Source organism: Pollicipes pollicipes, unplaced genomic scaffold, assembly GCF_011947565.3.
Source record: "Pollicipes pollicipes isolate AB1234 unplaced genomic scaffold, Ppol_2.1 Scaffold_6138;HRSCAF=7277_pilon_pilon_pilon, whole genome shotgun sequence".
Lineage (NCBI taxonomy): Eukaryota > Metazoa > Arthropoda > Thecostraca > Pollicipedomorpha > Pollicipedidae > Pollicipes > Pollicipes pollicipes.
This window is the reverse complement of record NW_023596818.1, coordinates 28,033,845-28,053,380: the sequence shown is the minus strand read 5'-3', so window position 1 is coordinate 28,053,380 and position 19,536 is coordinate 28,033,845. Positions and strand designations below refer to the sequence as shown.

The 19,536-nt window shown below is 52.8% G+C and overlaps 1 protein-coding gene and 1 long non-coding RNA gene across 2 annotated transcripts; both read left to right on the top strand.

Moving 5' to 3' along the window:
- Positions 1 to 11,009: 11,009 nt before the first annotated feature.
- On the top strand, positions 11,010 to 15,729 carry LOC119105861 (uncharacterized). Its single transcript, XR_005095075.1, has 3 exons — positions 11,010 to 11,103; positions 12,766 to 12,926; positions 15,689 to 15,729. It is a non-coding gene; the product is annotated as an uncharacterized LOC119105861 (long non-coding RNA).
- Position 15,730: 1 nt separating this feature from the next.
- Positions 15,731 to 18,692, top strand: LOC119105526 (zinc finger protein OZF; the record flags this gene model as incomplete). The annotated part of the gene is given in 4 exon segments (XM_037228990.1): positions 15,731 to 15,955; positions 16,542 to 16,776; positions 17,309 to 17,740; positions 17,789 to 18,692. Coding segments are annotated over 4 exon segments (1,533 nt in total). The 5' UTR covers positions 15,731 to 15,947.
- Between the last annotated feature and the right edge of the window lie 844 nt (positions 18,693 to 19,536).

The following is a 19,536-nucleotide window of genomic DNA, read 5'->3' as shown; positions in this document are numbered from 1 at the left end:
TGTCCTCAAATGATCTCTCGCTCGCCATCAAATGGTATTTTTATGTCTGAAATACTTTTGTCCCACAGTTACATATAACAAAATCAACTTAGAAGCGCATTGTGAAGAAAGTTACCGTTCTTGTAGGCTACCAGCAGAGCAGTTTTGAACGGTGACTTGATCTGACCTGATCCATGCGGGGAGTAAAAATGGTCGGAATGGACTCCTCACAGTCCTCACGCCTATTTTCGTGCCTTCAATAGCCGTCTGGACGTCTTAACATAGGTTTTAACTGCATCTATCAAAACGACCGTTTTTGACCTTTTGTGACCTCTGGTGATCTCACCTTTGACATAAGGTCAAATGCTTGGTGTGCATTCTTCATGATTTGACGGTGCCTTCAAAACATTATCTCTGTTTTCTCATGCGACGTTTGAAAGTTGGAGATCTCAGGAGGGTAAATCAACTTCCCCAGGCGGGCGCGGTTGTCTCAGACCCCGGCCGTGCGCGGGCTAAGAGTGAGAGGGCAGCGCGCGTATTTCTTTCGGCACATATGAAAATTCTGCAGCAGGCAAAAATGTGCTTCAAAGCTCTCAACTTAGAGAAGGTTTTTACTCGCGTTCAGAAAACTTACTGCGGACCCACCAGGATTGCTACGCAAAAATACGTCCGTCGAGCACGGAAGTGACATTGATAATGTACCTGGGTCCCCCAGATATATAAGTAAGACGGGACGGAACTGGAATGAGGCAAGGCTTCACAAAATAAAGAACGCGAGGTGATTTCGAACAACACCTTCGGCTCTCGTGACGCTGTGGCTGGGCTTGGATCTGGGACTGCGGCTGGGTCTGGGCCTGTGCCTAGGCCTGGGCCTGGACCTGAGCCTGGGACTGGGACTGGCACTGCGGCTGGGTCTGGGCCTGGATCTGGGCTTAGGACTGGGCCTGGGCCTGGGACTGGAACTATGGCTGGCACTGAAGCTGGGGCTGGAGCTGGGACTGGAGCTGGGAATGGGGCTGGGTCTGGGTCTGGGCCTGGGTCTGGGACTGGGACTGGTACCGCGGCTGGGTCTGGGCTTGGGTCTTGGCCTGAGACTGGGCCTGGGACAGGGACTGAGACTGGGACTGGGACTGGGACTGGGACTGGAACTAGAGCTGACACTGAGGTTGGGACTAGGGCTGGGGCTGGGACTGAGGCTGGGGCTGGGGCTGGGGCTGGGAGCTGGGACTGTGGTTGGGCTTGGCATAACATGGCTGAGGGCGGCGGACCTGGGGAAAGCGGAGTGCAGTTCCGTTCTCCTGGCAAATCCGGGCAACCTTTAAAATGGTGGCACAGAATGTGGCACAGCCAAGCGTTATTCGTCAAAATAAAACGATAGTTAGCTGAAAGACCATTTCAAAAGATGTTTCCTTCACCCCAAAGGCTATAACATGCACGAAACTCTTTTCTTGCACATCTTGCACATTTTCGCTTAGGTTAACGACGTTTACATACAATGCCATTCGAGTTCCTGGCAATTTTAAGATGAACATGGTGAGGGACCATGCCAATTTTAAGGTGAACATAGTGGGTGACCATGGTGATTTTGAGGTGCACTAGCGGGGGAACATGGTGAATTTAAGTTGCACAAAGTGGGGGAACATGGTGAATTTAAGGTGCATATAGTGGGGAACATGGTGAATTAAATGCGCACAAAGTGGGGAAACATGGTGAATTTAAGGTGAGCATAGTGGGGAACATGGTGATTTTAAGGTGAACATGGCGATGGACCATGACAATTTTAAGGTGAACATAGTGGGTGACCATGGTGATTTTGAGGTGCACTAGCGGGGGAACGTGGTGAATTTAAGGTGCACAAAGTGGGGGAACATGGTGAATGTAATGCGCACAAAGTGGGGAAACATGGTGAATTTGAGGTGGACATAGTGGGGGAACATGGCGAATTTAAGGTGAACGTCTAGCCAACGCTCGCAAACCGCCTGCATCGGGTGAAATCACAAATGTTTGAAATCGCGCCTTTTCAGCTTTACATCATGCATACGAGGCCCTGCCTCATGGCAGCACAATTTCTAAACAGGTGTATTCCTTGTTTCATTGTGAGAGCAGCATTGTTTAGTTTTACGTGTTTTGACCACATGCTTATGATGTATGACTTTGTTACTGTAACGGTGTCGTCCCGCCTCGCGCGTTCCGCGGCATCGCCGCTTGCCCCCGCGTCCCCCCCCCCCCCCGCCAGCCGACATGGATCGCCGTGCGCTGTTCCTCAAAAGCAACCGTGCCTACTCCAGCACTAAAAACGCAAGCGGCGCATTTCTGATGCAAAAACACGTGTACAATAGATGCTCAATAGGCTACCGAAATTCGGGCGCGATCGCCCGACATCCCGGGCAGGTATCCTCAAAAAACCTCAGGAGGCAGCATCGGCCCCCCTATCAAGGTGAGGGGTATGACACCAGAGCGAACCAATTTTTGAGCACGCCTCTGTCCCATTTCAAACATTCAGAGAGATAATTATGCTTATGTTCACCTTACTGACATGACTCCCGACACAAGCTCAAATTTGTGTCAGACCAGGTCTTAGTCACAACCTAGTCATAAATTAGGACCACTGGAAACCAAACCAGAAACCCACGCTTCATCACACTTAATGAGTGACAACACAAATTTTGCTCACCGTGCCCAGTATTGTTGTGACGTTTTGACTATTGCATGCGGAATAGGACTACACCACGCTTCCGTTCGTATGCGGCGGCATTTGCTGATGTGTACGTGTGTTGTGGTGTGTAAGTTTTGGAATTTCGCGCTCAGGTGAGTCAACTTTTCGTATCTGGTGGCTCTACAGCACATTTTTTACTAGAAGTGAAATTTTTTATATCCGCGGAAATAAATACGCGTAGAGGATGGGCTAGCTCACATATAGTAATTTCACTTGTCGAAAGTTGGCGCGTTAATCGGTTCGTGCTGCAGAGCCCAAATATCCTTACTTGTGCTTGTTTTGGTCATTGCCCGTAGTCTTGTACACGTGTCCATGATTGCATAAATTCTACTTGCATATGCAAAGTCGGTTATGGTACTTTTCTTGAAGCATCCATTTCCAGTCTCATTTCCGTCATTTCTAGAACTGGTACACAAATTTCTCTATCGTTTGCCTCAGGATGTAAGTCGTCTTCAAAACTTCTGCTGATTTCATGACATCGGTTGAGGACTGACTGAGGCCCGGTGATGTTAGCAATGGTGTCGACATATGTCAGAGACAGAAACCTCCGACGATTCACAGTTAAACATTCGACGATCGCTTCCATTTTCCCGCCTTCGGGCTGCGTTATATATTTCAGTTATTGAAAAGACTGGAAAGGCTCGCGTTGGTAGGTACCTCATCAGCAGCGCGGCATTAGCTTGCGCAAGGGAGAGGGGCACATGTTTAAGAAAGGGCCCCCTGATGGTGAAAGCCCCCCCCCAAAAAAAAGACCGGCAAAGGCCGAATTGTTTATGACAGGCATGATTTGTTTGTTTTTTATTGTTTATCTTACATAGTCGCAACAGAAGCCAGAAGCTACCAAGCCATCAATTTTCCTCGAATTTTTAAGTCGAAAAAAAGAAAACTGATGAAATCAAGCGTTGAACCACTGCGTGTACTTAGCTGCCGGCGCACTCAGCTTCACAATAGTGTATTGAACTACTGACGAATCAAACTAAGACGCTCATTCAAAACTTTGATCTAGGTTCTATAGATGTATCGAGGGACCCATAAACATAGACTGAAAATGAAAGGGATCACAATTTACATAACCATAGCCAACTCTTGCTGACCGGGAAATGTTGGGTATTCGATCAGAATCGATTAGTGATACAAATATTATAACGTAAACTTGGACACCAGACGTTGCAATCTCAATAGGCTGCTCGGCGTCGGTCCCGCGGCTAACAGTAAGTGGTGGGTAATGGGCGGACGGAAATCTGGTGGTGGAACTTCAAGAGAAAGGTGATGCTTCTTTTCTGTGTAGCTGTAACTGTTGATCCGTCCAGAGGACAACCTCAAAACTGAAAAAAAGGATGTGCTAGAGTCTAATTCTCTTACCGAAAATGTTTCTGTTGAAAAAGTTTCGAGGGCCACAATTCAGGATGGTCCTTCTCGGACGCAGGGCCTTTATCGCTCTCGCGCGCGCGCAGCGCAGGTCTATATCCGGCCCTTTGGCCCATGATGCCCTCCAATCGAGGTCTTTATCGTCGATTTCGGCGGCTCCGAGGGCCCCTCTTCCGACCTCATCGAGCACTGCCCTCCGTCGACCTGGGGACACCTTCCAACACTAGCCACAGTGCCTAGCTACCTGCTAGGCACTGTGGCCCCTGACGGATATAGGGGCTCCGACCAGCGTAAATCGCTGGACCACGGCTTTGCCGCAGGTTGGAAAGTGGGCACTCACGCCCACGCCGACACGGAACCGACTGCGCCGTTCTGTTGCTGTCTGATCGACGTATATACCCCTTATCGATTCGGGAGGTCAGGAGGTCATTTGAATGCTACCTCTGGCCGGCCTTTCGGGTCCTTGGGGCCCCCAAATGGAGCTCTTGAATCTTCATTCCTTTTAATATTAAAGGGAATGCACCTCTCCCTCGTTGCCCCCCCCCCCCTCTACCTGCACCACTGTACCTCAATACTCCAGCCTCAAAGTTCGGCAGCTGTTCGACGTTTTTGTTCATTCATCTCTCCTTTTTTGAGAGCCGGCAAAGTGGCACAACCCATGCCATGGTAAACAGGGCAAGCAAAGTTTGCTTATCGTGGGCCTTATCATCTATGCTTTAATTTTTTCCTTTGGCTCCACCTGGTCAGATGTTTATAGCGGGTTCCGGTGGATTTAGCGTCAGCTACAGGCGTGACGACCGGCTCCCGGCGCCAGGAGTCCTATGTATGGTAATGCACTATTGGGATCAGTGCATGGTCCGTCTTCGTACGTAAGCCCAACAACATGTCGCAAGCTTTCTCAATGACAATGTTTACCACTACTGTGCGTTCAACTATTTCCAGTGTTTTCTTTTGTATTTTGGGATCGGCATATCTACTACACACACACACACACACACACTCATATATATACATATATACATATACATACATATATATATATATATATATATATATATATATATATATGTATATACCATATATATGTACTATTTATGCATATACAATATACACACACACATATATATATATATATATATATATATATATATATATATATATATATATATATATATATATATATATAGTATTTTCTTTTGTCATTTGCTTGCCCAGCACTTACCTTTGTTCAGTCTGTGGTTACTTAAAGGGAGTGTCCCAGTGAGGGGCCCGAAGGCCCCTTGAAGTGAAGTGAAGTGAAGGCACTTCAATGTCATCCAGAGGGTCCTGCGCGCTGATCAGTCGAGGGCCCACTTCCAAATCAGCAACGAAGCCGGGGCCAGCTATTTACACTGGTCGGGGCCGTGGTGTCGGTCAAAACCCGCTGTGCCTAACAGAGGGTCCTGTGTTCGCAAGGGGCTCCGAGCCGTCCAGGGGCAGTGCTCGATGATGCCAGAAGAGTACGGTCAGCGGAACCGACGATCAAGGGACTCGAAAGACTGGCTATACGCCACATGAAGACTTGCGGGCCCGTTTCCCAAGCAGGAGTAAGGCGGGGGCCCCTGAAACAATGGATGGGGCTCCTGTGTCGCTCAGGGGCCACAGTGCCGACCGGGGGTCGTGTGTCGGCTAAAGGCGTCAAATTGGTCACAGACTTTTTTCAGAAGGTCCGAAGAGGGACCATGTGCCCCTCGGGACCAAAGGTCAACAGCTTGATTGGAAGGCTGAAGAGTTTTAAGGGCTGGGTTGTAGGTCATATTTAATACCCCCACTCTTAAGACCATGATCTCAAGTGTCAGTCAGAGGGTCTCTTGTACAGAATGGGGATCTCTGAGACAGAGTGTTCCTCTATTTCAGCCAGAGGTCACCAACACCGAACAGTCGGTTCCGTGTCAGTCGGTTGTTTGAATAAGAGCCCTTTCGACCAGAGATGATCATTTCAGGGCTATGGAATGAGGGAAAATTGTCAACAGTAGGACAGACTTGCATGCACCTGGGGGACAAGCCGCCGAGCCCAGCCGCGTGTGCGCGCTGGGTACCCGGTCGGGGTCCCCCTTCCCACTGGGCTCTCGGCCCACTCATGGCTGACGCATGCAGCCTGCCTCGGACAAGCGAGGTGTCGCGAGTATGCAGGATGAAGCAAGATAAAGGATGAGACGGACGGATGCCGTGTCAGTCTGAGCTCTGGGGGCCCATTTCCAAGCAAGGACAAGGCCGGGCCCACGAAAATGCACTGCCCCTGTAACGGTCAGGAGCAGACAATGCCTAACAGGGCGTCCTGTATCAACAAGGGACGTCGAGTCGGTCAGGAGAGTATCTGCTCAACAGGGACGGGGACGGGATCACGAATGACAGAGGATCTCTTGCGTTGGTGAGACCCACTGTCAATGAAAGGAAACATCATAACTTGTGATAATGTTCACATTGAGACATTGGAAGGATTCTGGGCCAGTCAGTGCCCCTAGTGCTGAACAGTGGGTGCTTCAACCCAATTTCAGCATGGACTATCTGCCAATTATGTGACCACCTGCGGCGATCAGGGATGCTGCTGCGCCAGTGAGAGTTCCTTCGTCTAGCCGGGGCCAACTGTGCGGGCCAGAAGGCCTTCCACGTCATGAAGTTACGTCACGACATGAAGGCCTTCCACGTCTATGTGATATGATGTATCTTTCTAAGGGCCTCCGGATCGAGCAGGGGATCTCGCCCCGTGTCGCCAGAATGACAGCCGTAGAACACTTCGCGTTGGAGCGGAATGACCGTTCAGCTCCTGACCGGGGACAATTGTGAGATCTCGCGTCGTCAGCCAGCGTTTCGCGCCAGCCATCACCGCGAGGCAGCAAAATACACCAACGGGTTCAGGTAGTGCAGCGCAGTTCGGTGTAATTGACACTTGTTCCGCCTGCCACACGGTATGGATGTGCGGGCTCGGAAGCGTTTGTTTAGCGTTTACCGCAGAGCAAGTTCACCCCGGCACAGCGCACCAGGAAGGGGCAAATATGCTCACTGCGCATGTGTGTCGTATTAATTACCACATTCATATTCCGACTATTTTCAAACTCAACACTGGACCTTCTGATGTCAAACAGCAACACTCACAAAAAAACTCACCAGGTCAATAAACGATATCAAAACATACACACTTAACTGAAGTCAAATTTCAGTGTGCAAACATTTACAGCACAGGAAGGATCCCCCCCCCCCCCCCCCCCCGGTAAACGCCGCAGAGACCCGCCCTCTTGGCCCGTCCCCGGGAACAGACCCCAGTGGCCACAGTGTGGAGTACCTCGAGTGGCCGAGATCCACGGCTTTCATAAGGTGTGCGCCGGACAGATGCAAGCCTTTCCGCTGCGCATGCGCACCATCCAGTTATAGCACCTGCAACGCCTGATTCAAAGTTTTTCATCGCTCGACGGCCGGCCTCGGCTTCTCGGGTCTGCGCGGCCGCCGCCTGCCATCTAACGAGAGTTCTCCGAACCAGCTGAGCCTCGGCGCCGCCTACAGCCCAGGCCCGCGCCACACACAAAGACGGTGCCCGACTTCCGCTCCAAAAGCCCGCATCACGTCGACCGCGGAACGGCACGCGAGCGCCGCACGCCCCGCGTGAAAGGTGTTTAAACAATGATGCGACTCGTAGTGTTCTACTCAAGAGACAAACTTGCCCGGAAAGAAACAAGGGGTCACATAAGTACTTAAAATAGTAGGTCGAAGTGAGTTTAAAAGCCAACAAAGCAGCCCTGTGTTTGCCTGAGAGTGTTCATGCTTTTGCAGAATCAGTTAGCGAAAAAAATAACATCGAAAGGTTTGAGGCTGTGCTGCCGAAATTTCGGAAACAAGGACAGTGATAGCCTGGGTTGCAGTTTCCGTAACTCGAAGGGCATTCATTGCCAGTGCAAGTAACACCACGAGCACCGCGCGAGAATGACCACCACGAGCACCGCGCAAATAACACCACGAGCACCGCGCGAGAATGTAAAATAATGCTTTGGAACGCCCGCCACAATTAATTCGCACCACTCATAGATAAGGCCGGGCCTATCTTTTTTTACATTTTTGGGGTTACCTTTGGACATACGAACAATTTGAGCAATACGAACAATGAAGATTCTACCTTTACCCTTCCAGTTTTATCGCTACCAAAATGGCGATCCGTCCTTAGCATAGAGCTTAAAATCGCACCGGTCAAATATACGCCCAGACTACCTTCTAGATGTACGATTTGATGTCCTAAAGCGTAGAAAGGTACCTCTTTCAAATGCATCATCATTTTCGTCCACCTGTTGACCACGGCTTAGCATAAGCCACAGCGCCGGCGCTGCGCGGCCTATGAAGACTGCCACCCCTGGGGTCGAGGTTTTTGTTGGCAAGATTTGCGAGCGCGCATGCTCAACACTACGTACATAATTTTGATCACTAATCGATTCTGACTGAACATTCAACACTTCCAGACTGACGTGGCTTGGCAAAGGTAAAACAAATTTTTGATCCACTTTTGTCTACCGTCTACATTCGCGGCGCCCGAATGTGCCTTTAGAGCCCAGATCAAATTATGACGAAGCTATTAAGCTCTATCGGTTTAGAAAGAGCCCTCTGGTCCATTGTAAAGTGCAGAGCATCGGCGATTTGTTTCATTTAGTCGTGTAACGCATGGTTTATTCATTTTGACAAAAATTCCGTCGGAATCTATCTCGCGGTAGCTTCTGAATTCTATTCCAGTCATACAAGGAAAGAAATGCAATAATGTCAATAAAAATACGCCCTCATTAACAAATGGGCTATATCTGGCAATTTTGATGGATCCCTATCACTGCCAGGAGCCCATTTATCAACCCTGTGTGCCCCTCCATACCAAGGCTCTGGCTGCGCGACTACCCTTGCGAAACGTCAGGATCAGTTACGTGTAATATTAGCACTGGGTAGTGCCACTGCAGTACCGTCAAGACATAAAACAATATTAATTTCAACTATTTTAGAGCCCAAATAACGCTCCCAACGCTTTGTAACAGCACTACGCTCCTTCCCTGCAGTTGGGTGAGTGGGTGGGTGGGTGCGTGGGTGCGTGTGAGGGTGCGTGCGTGCAGCTATGTGTATCAATTTGAAGCATTATGCCCGGCTTGATTATGACTTCACCCTAACTAAGTATGTCGGCACCCCTGTCACCCGATGGACAACAAGCTTCCTTAGCCTTCCGTTGCCGGGAATGTCGGCATGCATTTGAGCACACCGGGGCCCGGATTGGTCCAAACCTGTATTGCGCATTAGCCAGAGGTAGTTTTTCAGTACTACAAGCCACAGTTATGTGATTTTCGATGATAGAAGCTTGTCAGTCGGCATACTTGACAATGACTACTTTCATTTTTTTCTCATTTGTGTGCGTCACCTTGAGATGTGAAACATTTCCTTCAACAGCATTTCGTCGGTTTGAGGCGTCGTGAAAACAAAAATTGTCAATTAATTTTTAACCAGCTTTTAGGATTTTGCTTTCTTAAGACGTCGACAAAAAGTCACGTCTACAAAATAGCATTCGGTCAAATGGATTCGACAAAAAGCCATTTGGCTAAATGGGTTTCGGTTATTGACCGGATGCAATCGTAACATACATAGTCAGCCTATCTGGATGTTGGTACAACTGATCCCATGTGACCTTGGCTTCACAGTTCACACAACAAAATGGCCTTGCACGACGACACCCTCACGATCCACTGACGTTGGCTTCACAGTTCACACAACAAAATGGCCTTGCGCGACGGCACCCTCAAGATCCACTGACCTTGGCTTCACAGTTCACACAACAAAAAGGCCTTGCACGACGACACCCTCAAGATCCACTGACCTTGGCTTCACAGTTCACACAACAAAATGGCCTTGCACGACGACATCCTCACGATCCACACCATCAATCGCACAAAGTGGGGCGGCCGCTGGCAACTGCTGCGCAGAAATTGAATGCGACTGAGCAACCATCTCGAGCCCAGCCAGATCTTACTCGCATTCTGCAACGACATTCGCGGTATGAGGCGCACTAAAACCTGAGTTGGGTACAATCAAAGGCGCAGCCAGAACTTGTGACGGGGGCAAATTTTTTAACTAGCGATTTCCAGCCCCATTGACAACACTTACACACTGTGAATAGACTAAAAGCATGTTCACTTGACTATCCGCTGGTCTTGTTACTAAGTTACAACTGTTGGACCGTACTTGTCGCTGTCCATGATCGTGTTTATGAGATCTAAGAAAGCAGAACAGTCTCCTGAGCACTGTGTGTTATGTCATGGTGAAATCTGCGCTCAAACCTGGGGCGGCTGGGGGCTAAAGCCACATATGAGCCCCGTTGGCTGCGCCATTGGATTAGGGCACAATCTGAGGATTTTCTGGGCACAAACATTATGGAACGCTCTTGCAAGCTTTCGGCTCCATCCCCTTACGACGTCCTGCCTATCTGTGCCTGAGCATACAAGCCACGAAGTGATAAATTAGCTCATGCATTTTGTTTTCATTTTCATGTGGCCAGGACGCAGCTGTTCATGCGGGTGGCATGTTTCTTAGCTCTTGATCATTTTTTCCTCAGCTTCGTAATTGTTCTCCTTCTATGGACCCAAGTATGTACCGAAAGAGGAATAATGCGTCCATAGATCAGACATCCTCGACATGCTTTGCTCTTGATGTACATGTGAACGTAGATAAGTGGGTATATTTTATTGTGCAAATTTGTGAACTGATTCTGCAGTTATTCACTCAAAATACGAGCTTGTACCACAAAGCTTTTTTATTGATCATAAAATGAGCATTATTCTATAAATAATTTGCACTGGAATTGTTTTCAATAGGTGTGTAAGACATCTATGCTGTAGAATTGCTTCGCCAAACCCCGCAGTCAGCTGATAGTGCAGGAAAACATCCGACGGAAAAATTCGCCTGCGGCTGTGGGGATTGTGGGGTGGATGGTCCGTGCGCCTGTGCCCTTTGTTATGAAAACAGGCTCCTAGCTCCTAGAGGTTTCAACGGTGAGCTTGTAGCATTGCTCCCAGTTATTTGCTTGGTCAGATGGTATGACCACAACCGTGGAATGCGTGTGTGGTCAATGATCCTGATGTCAAACTGGCGCACCTTTACGTCGATCGTGGTGTCGATGACCTTGGCTGTGTGGGAATGAGCTTTGGCCACTTTACTTTCACCTGTTAATGCTTGTGTCTTGCTCAATTTTTGTTTGATATCATCTGGTTGGTGCAAATTTTGCTCCTCTAGCCTTGTATTTGCAATGCTTGGGCTATGAATTTTTCACTCACCTTAGATAGCTACCCAAAGTACATTTGCTGTGTGTCATGCTCACCTATTATGTGTTTTGTGGGACTGCCAAATGGCTAATATGATATTTTAGTTGTTATGAGCGGCATTGAAGTCAGGTGACCAAGCTTGATAATTCTTTGATGGCTGCATCTAGCATTTGTGGCAACAATTTGTTGAATGTCACAAATGTATTGCCTGCCATGGACCAGGCTATCCTGTCCTTCAGTGAGGAAATGGCCTGTTTGTTCAGAACCTGTCTATCTCCAAACACAAATAAGCAAATATGAAAGCACAATCTGTAAGGGATGATTGCAGTCAATACAGACATTGGTAAACACATAATGCTGACATAAATTTATATTCCTGGTCCAGAAATTATACCCAAGGCTGGCTGCTTGCAACAGTCAAAAGTTTAACATACTTTTCAAGGCTCCAAGATTGTAAGAAAGTTGCTCTAAAAAACCTAGGGTGGATGTCTTAGATTTATCATGATTTCACTAGTCAAGGGACTATACAGTAAATATAACACCACCCAGTATTTCACTTACTATTATAATCATTATTGTGTGTGGGAGGTTATGATCAGAACAGAGTACAGAAAAGAGCACAGGATATATTAAGCTATTTTTTTACTTTCAAACATCTAGGCATGCTTGAGGAATGGCAGGGTAGGGTGTCAAAAACTACCTGGGTCAGTTGCATGTTATGTTTAAGGCTGGCAAGTCATTGCAAAATAGAGTAAGGCTGGGTACCTTGGTCTAGGTTCAGAGAAGGGTTCTTGGACAGCCAGTTGAAATGAGTGATTTTAGAGTATTTCAGATGTAACAGATGAATTGATATACCATTGCTGGTAAGGAGTCATTATACTCTGTTCTTCAGCTGGGGAGAGGCTAAACATGTGGGCTGGCCATACCATTCACACCCAAACAGAGTCTTCCTAGATCCATGGTTTGTGAGAGTGATGCATGCTTTGATGCCAGTGAGCCTCTGTGATTGTTGAAGCCAGGATTGTTTGACACCTTATGTGATACACATCCTTGTATCCCAAAATTTTGACTCTCATGACAGAAATGTCACTAGGTGCCATCTAGTCATATGCTTTTACTTCATATTGTGTTATTTTCATAGATTCCCATTGTCTCGAATGTTGCATTGACTCTGAAGGATCTAATGTTGTTACATGGTATGAATAAGTAGGACATTTCAGGTACACTTCACATGATACAGTTATGCTTTTGCAAGACAAAGTACTTGCTATTGCATCAGTAAAGTACCTTCAGTACTCTCAGTTGTAATATAGCATCCTTAATCTGATAAAAAAAATGCATGTGTGATGGCACTCCGAATATTGCTGCATTTCTAATGTTGGTGGCCGACAGATGGAGCTGGTGCCACCACCAGAACGCGTGACCCTGCCAGCCGGCGTGAACCTGGTGCAGTGTTTCGTCTGCACGGCAATGTTCTACACCCAGGAGGAGCTGGAGAAGCATGTCAAGCTTCACAGGAAGACAGACATTGTGCGGGCCGTCATCGAGCACAGGTGAGCTTACATGAGGTGTGGCACTGCCATCGGCTGCTTGTATAGTCAACCCGCTTGATATTCTCACAACACAAACAGCAAATATTTTGGCACAGATGGTCCAACATGGTGGTTTACCTGTATAAGCAACAGTTATGCCTCACAAAACCTCAGTTAGCCTCGAAAGCTTTTGATCTGAGGAAGTCTGCAAGACCACATATTAAGCATGTATGTTGGGCGAAAAGTGAAAATTTGCTAATGCAAGCACTTTAAAACACCTATTAGTATCAGTTTCCGAACAGTAGCTGATTCCGTTTGCTTGCGTTTTGACGTCATCATCAGTATCATCTGTTTCGATGCGGTCTGTGCTGCGTCTGTTATGTTCGCTCGCGCTTCGCTGCGAAAGGCGTCCCTTCACTGGCACGTGCCACGTACCATAACACTGCTGTGGTGAGGTTCTGAGGTGCTGGCGTCTTGGAAGGTCTGCTGGTATTGGCTCGTTAGTTGTCACTGGAAAGGACTTCGCCCCTCCTTCAGTGGTGTGCCTATGACTCCGCAAGATGGAGGTGCGGTAGGCTGCCAGCATTGAGTGCAGCTTTTGTTTGGGTGATGCTGTTGTCGTTTTTTTTTGCATCGTTACAGCCTGTTTCACACACGTTTTCCACATGTTGTAATCTGTTCCAAACAAAAGCCAAAAGCCTGTGCCGCAGGCCGCCGCAGTCCCGGTATCTCAATTACCTGAAGATTTGGGGCACAAGTCTCCGGTTTGCGTTCACGTGGAAGACACCATTAGTGGGCTATGCCTGGTGTTTCCACTGCTTTGTATTGGAATGCTGCAACTGGTTTTGTTGGAGGCCCAAGCGATGTTTTATTCTTTATATACGTGGGATATTTGACTAGAAGATAGTTAGGTACTGATGAGTGACCACCGATCTAAATGCTACTGACTGATATGCGTGCGGACCTGTCACCATTGCCTCATTTTGAGAGATTGTCACAATTTTTGGTGATGCGACTGCCTTAAGATTGCCCAAACATTTACCGCATTGTTGGAGGCTGTCAGTCGTCTGGCGTCAGTCTGGGCCGGCTGGACACGGCGAACCCCTGGCCGTGCTGATCCCTCCCCCCCTCCGCCCCGGGCCCACCGGCAGCGCCATACCGGCGGCCGCCGGATTCGCAGCATTGGTGCGCAGTTTGGACCGACCGGTCACGCTGGCCCCACACAGCCCTGTGTCAGAACACCGCAAAGTGAAGGACGTTGGCTGTGCTAGACGATCGATGGTCACACCGCCGTCACACTGCACGCTAAACGATCGATGGGTACGCCGCCGTCACACCGCACGCTGAGCAATCGACGGTGACACCGCCGTCACACCTCACGCTAAACAATCAACGGTCACACCTCACGCTAAAAAATTGACGGTCACACCGCCGTCGCACCCCACGCTAAACAATCGACGGTCACACCACCGTCGCACCTCACGCTAAACAATCGACGGTCACACCGCCGTCACACTTCACGCTAAACAATCGACGGTCTCACCGCCGTCACACCTCACGCTTAACAATCAGCGGCCACGCCGCCGTCACACTGCACGCTAAACTCGAAATACGTTACTTATGAAGCGCGAAACTACTCGAAGCTATTCTCGGATGGCACGGATGCCTACACGGGATGCAAGCGTTGGGGTGTTACGACTTGCGCAAGGTGCATTCTCAATCTATCGCTCGGTTTCGAAAGCTGACAAATAAAAAAATTCAGGTCCAGTGAGAGATGCAAGCATCACATAGCGGTAGGCGCGCCGAACAGGCCGTCTACCTTGTGCTTCCTGGATAGGTGTCATCCTGTAATACCCGGGAATAACGTCATTTTTCATTCGTATGTGGTGTTGGTTGTGAGGGCGACCCTGTGTGTGGACAGGGGTGCTCCGTAGGCAGGGGTACATGGGAGCCTGTGCCTGACACGTGAGTACCCAGGACAGCGTCGGTGTCAGCGTCGTCGCCAGCTCTCCCCCGCCCCGCGTAGCTGCTTTGGTGAACGCGACCATGGGTGATTCATGAGTACACAAGCCAATCGCTGTTATCAGAAGTCTGCGTGAGAGCGAAGGATCAGCAAGATCGCAACGACGGTAGAGGTTACGCGGTATTCAGTGGCACGAGCCATCAGTAGGTCACAGTGCGGTCAACAAAAGACGGCTGTGAACAAACTACGGAGATGCTTCTAGCCCTCGTCGCTCTTTAGATTGTTAGCGTGTTATGTGCGCTAGCTTTTCCAGTCAGACGTACTTCGTTTGAAAAATGGAGAAAAGGAAAGTATGCACTTTGCAAGACCTTTTGCCTACTGAATCACTGTTGTGACTACGTGACGTTTCGTACTGTGTCAGCCGCCGCGGGGTGGCGCTTTACACCGACGCATTGGAGAGGGCCGGGATTCGTATGCCAGAAGAGCGTCCCCAGCAGGACGCCTATTCTGTGCTTCTTGGATGGGTGTCATCCTGTAAACACCGGATCGTCCCGCTTGATCGTGGGTCTTGATCAGTCCCTGCCTTACCTTGTGCTGCGCACTTTTCCAGCCGGCTGGCTGGCGGCAGCTGCAGCGCTGTTGGTCGGCAGGCTGGGTCCCGGACTATGGGTCTGGTCCAGAGCATTCTTATGAGTCCCGCAGGTGGTGGGTTGGAGCCTCAGCTGTCCCCGTCCCGTGGCACATGCGGTGAGCGTCTGTGTGTCGGTCCGCCCGCGGTGGGCGTAGTGACGGCCGTGCGCTGACGGACCGCCGCCGACAGGGGCGAGCGGCACCACCGGCCGTCGGGCAGCTGCCTGCGGCCGCCCGCCGACCCGGTGGCCGGCTACAAGCTGGAGACGGCGGCGGCGCACGAGCTGGCTGCCCCGCACCAGGCCTGGCTGCAGCTGCCGACCCTGCCCGACCGGCACCTGGCGCTGTCGCAGCCGGCTTTGCCGCCGCCGCCGCCACCACCTCCTCCGCCACCGCCGCCGCCGCCACCGCCGCCGCCGCCGACCAGCGCGCCGGTGCTCATATCTGACATGCATGGGTGAGTCGCGGCCCGTGGCGCGCCATCGCCGACGATGTACCAAACCGGAGTTGCAGTGGAAAACTGCTGTGTCCAAAAGAAAATTGGCAACATGCGAGGGCTGTCAGATGTCGCATTCTGATATACATTATGGGATGTTCATGGCGGATGTGCAATCAGTTTTATATTTAAAAACTTTCATTTCTCCTATCGCCTGCCTGAATGGCTATTCTAATGATGCCAATTGTCCGGAAATGTTACCTGACGCGGCAAAGCAATTTTATTGGGCTGCGTTCAGACAATCGATGGTGGACGCGGCCTAAGTAAGCGAACAGTGCAGGTTGAGTCACATTTCAGGATTGCATAAGTACGGTGACGGATCAGCTGTGGGGCAGCAGTGAGCTGTTGTCGGGCGCCCGCCGCTGTCGGTGCTGTGCCGCTCTGACCGGCGTCGGTGTGGCGGCCAGCGGGCTGTTGTCCGGCGCTCGCCGCCATCTCCCCCGCCGTCGGTGCTGTGACTTTCTGACCGGTGTCGGTCCGGCGCCCGCCGCCATCTCCCCCGCCGTCGGTGTCGTGCCTCTCTGACCGGTGTCGGTGCGGTGGCCAGCCTGCAGGGCTGGAGTGTGGTGGGCGCCGGCGGCTCGGCGGCCGTCTACACGGACCTGGACGCCGGGCCGAGCAGCGCCGGCGCGTGCCAGCCGCTGGAGCCGCCGCCGGCCGAGCACGAGCTGCCGGCCGCCGAGCTGCTCTGCACCGAGGAGTCGCTGCACAGCAGCTGCCCGTCGCCCGGCGAGCCGGCCGTGCTGCGGCCGGCGCCCGAGTACCACGGACAGGACTTCAGCGTGAGTGGCGGGCCGCGGCGGCCACCGCCGGGGCCGGCTGGTGCCCCGGAGCAGCGCTGCATGGATGACAGGCAGACGCTCCAGCGCGCGGCCTTCACGAGGAATGGGGACCCTTGGTAAAATGGAGAAGTAGGGAAAACAGGATTTCATCAGGAATGAGGTGTAAGGTCAGGATATTATCGCGCTGCAAATGGCCTGTGCTGACGCCAGTCTAGGTTTTTGAAGCCCGCCCACTCAAAATGTTGCCATACCACTAGTTCCAGCAAGTTTTGTATTCGTGTGTACCTTGGTTACGTAGCCTTGACTCCAATTTCCTTGCTTTGCGACGCGTCTTGTTCAGCAATGACTGTATGGAACCTCGTCGGTGATCGACTACGGGACAGACACGACTGGCAGTCCACTGTCCGGTCCGGTCTGGTCTGTGTCCAGCAGACCTGTCAGAGTCCCATGCGTCTGTGCGAGACCACTGGTGCCGGCCGAGACCTGACCTGCCGTGCCCTGACCTGACCTGACCTCGGCTGACGGCGCGCAGGTGTACAGCGGCGAGGTGGCGACGTACCAAGCGGCCGGCTGCGGGGTGTCGCCGTCGCGCCGGATCCACCTGACGCTGCCGCCCGAGGCCGGCACCGCCGCCGCCTCGGCCGGCGCCGACCCGGACTACGTCAGCTTCAAATGCATCCACTGCTCGCGCGAGTTCGGCACGGCGGAGGATATCCACGTCCACCTGTCGTCGGTGAGCGAGGCCAGCCACGTGTGCCAGGCGTGCCACGAGGTGTGCCCCTCCACGTGGCACCTGGCCGACCACATGGCGCTGCACAGCTCGCCGCGGCCCTACAAGTGCGGCGTGTGCGCCAGAGAGTTCCGCACCTCGGCCCTACACCGTCAGCACATCCTGCAGCACATCCCGGCGAGGATCCGGGACCAGGTGGGCAGCGAGCTGGCGCCGCCGGCCGTCGCCGCCACTGCCGTGGCCGCGGAGCTGGCGCCGCCGCCGCCGCCGCCGCTGCCGCTGCCGCCGGCGGCGCTGGCGCCGAACGTCGAGCAGCGCAAGCCCGTGTCGTGCGCCACGTGCGGCGCCACGTTCGCGCAGCCGCTGTCGCTGCAGCGTCACACGCTGCAGCAGCACCGGCAGCCGCGGCGACCCGTGCGCCGCATCTGCAGCTGCGACCACTGCGGCCGCATCTTCTACAGCTACAAGCAGCTCAAGTGGCACGCCGAGATTCACGGCAAGCGGCCGCACACGTGCTCCACGTGCGGCCTGCGCTTCCTGCACCAGTCGTGGCTGACGCGTCACATTCGGTCGCAGCACAACCCGCGCTTCGTGGGCCGCAACTCCGGCGAGTCACGCCCCTGCCCCGTCTGCAACAAGGTGTACATGCGCACCTCGCTGCGCGCGCACGTGCGCATGATGCACCAGGATGCCAAGCCGTACCAGTGCGCGCGCTGCGGTCGCCGGTTCTCGGCCAAGTGTAACCTGCAGTCGCACGTGCTGTCGCACCTCAGCTACCGCGACCGGCCGTTCAAGTGCGACCAGTGTCGGAAGGCCTACACCACCGACCGCGACCTGCGCGTGCACAAGGCCACGCACGAGGGCAAGCGCTACCCGTGTAAGGTGTGCGGCAGGGAGTTCAGCCGTGTCAGTTCGATGAACGTGCACCTGCGCGAACACGACGGCGAGAAGAAGCACATGTGCGGCGTGTGCGGTAAGCGGTTCGCGCGCAAGGCCTACCTGATGGCGCACGTGCGCATCCATACGGGCGAGCGGCCGCACGTGTGCACCGTCTGCGACCGCTCCTTCGCCAGCCGCAGCAACTACAACGCGCACGTGAAGAACCACGGGCGCCGCGAGCCGGTGAACGCCGAGCTCTGAGGTGGACGCGCGCTAGGCGAAGTCGGGTGGGGCGGGCGGCTCCCGCGCGGCGCGACGCCGTGCGGTGTTTCGGAGCGGCCCGGGTGGCCGAACGGGGCGGGCTGGGCCGCAACGGCGGTGACCGCTGGCCGGCGGCTGCGGGGGCGCCCTGCGTCTGGACGCGCGCGCCGGGAGTCGACCCCCGCCAACGGAAGCTGGCGGTCGCGGTGCGTGGCGGAACAGGGTGTGCTGCGCGTCCGTGATCCTGTTGTTGGTATCCTCCTTTATATGTACAAGCTCCGCGCCCCGCCCCGCCCCGTCGTTAGAAGGCCTTCTTGTGCGGCAGACCGCCGGACTGCGGCGTGCCAGCATGGCCGGGCGGTGCCTCGCTGACCGTCGACGGGGTCCTGGACCGTCTGCCGACATGAGGGGAGGGCGAGGGGGACACCCGCGTGCCCGCGCTGACCCCCTGGGATCTCCCCGTTTGTGTGTGTGTGGCCGCCTACCCGGAGCACTACGCGTCGTGAAGTGCGATACGTTGCGTTGCGTGCTGTTTACAAATGGCCATGTCCCATCGAGCAGCCCGAGCGCCGCGATTGGTGGGCTCTGCTCGTTGAGGCTGGTAAGGCATTGGCCTGCCATATCACTGCTGATTAGATTTCTAGTCTCCGCTATGCTGGCAGTAGCGCCAGTGGGGCGCGGCCGCCCCGGCACCCTGGGCGGCCGCCTTCTGACCCGTGTCGTCCCCGGACGGCGCCAGCCGCTGGGGCGTCGAAGGGCTGGTCCGGCTGGGTCAGTACCGGCCGACGTGGGCAGACACGCCGGCCGGGCTGAGGCGGGCCGGCGGCCGCGCCGGCTGGGACGCGCCTCACTGGCGGCCTCGACCTCAGCAGACGTCCGAAGGCGGCCGG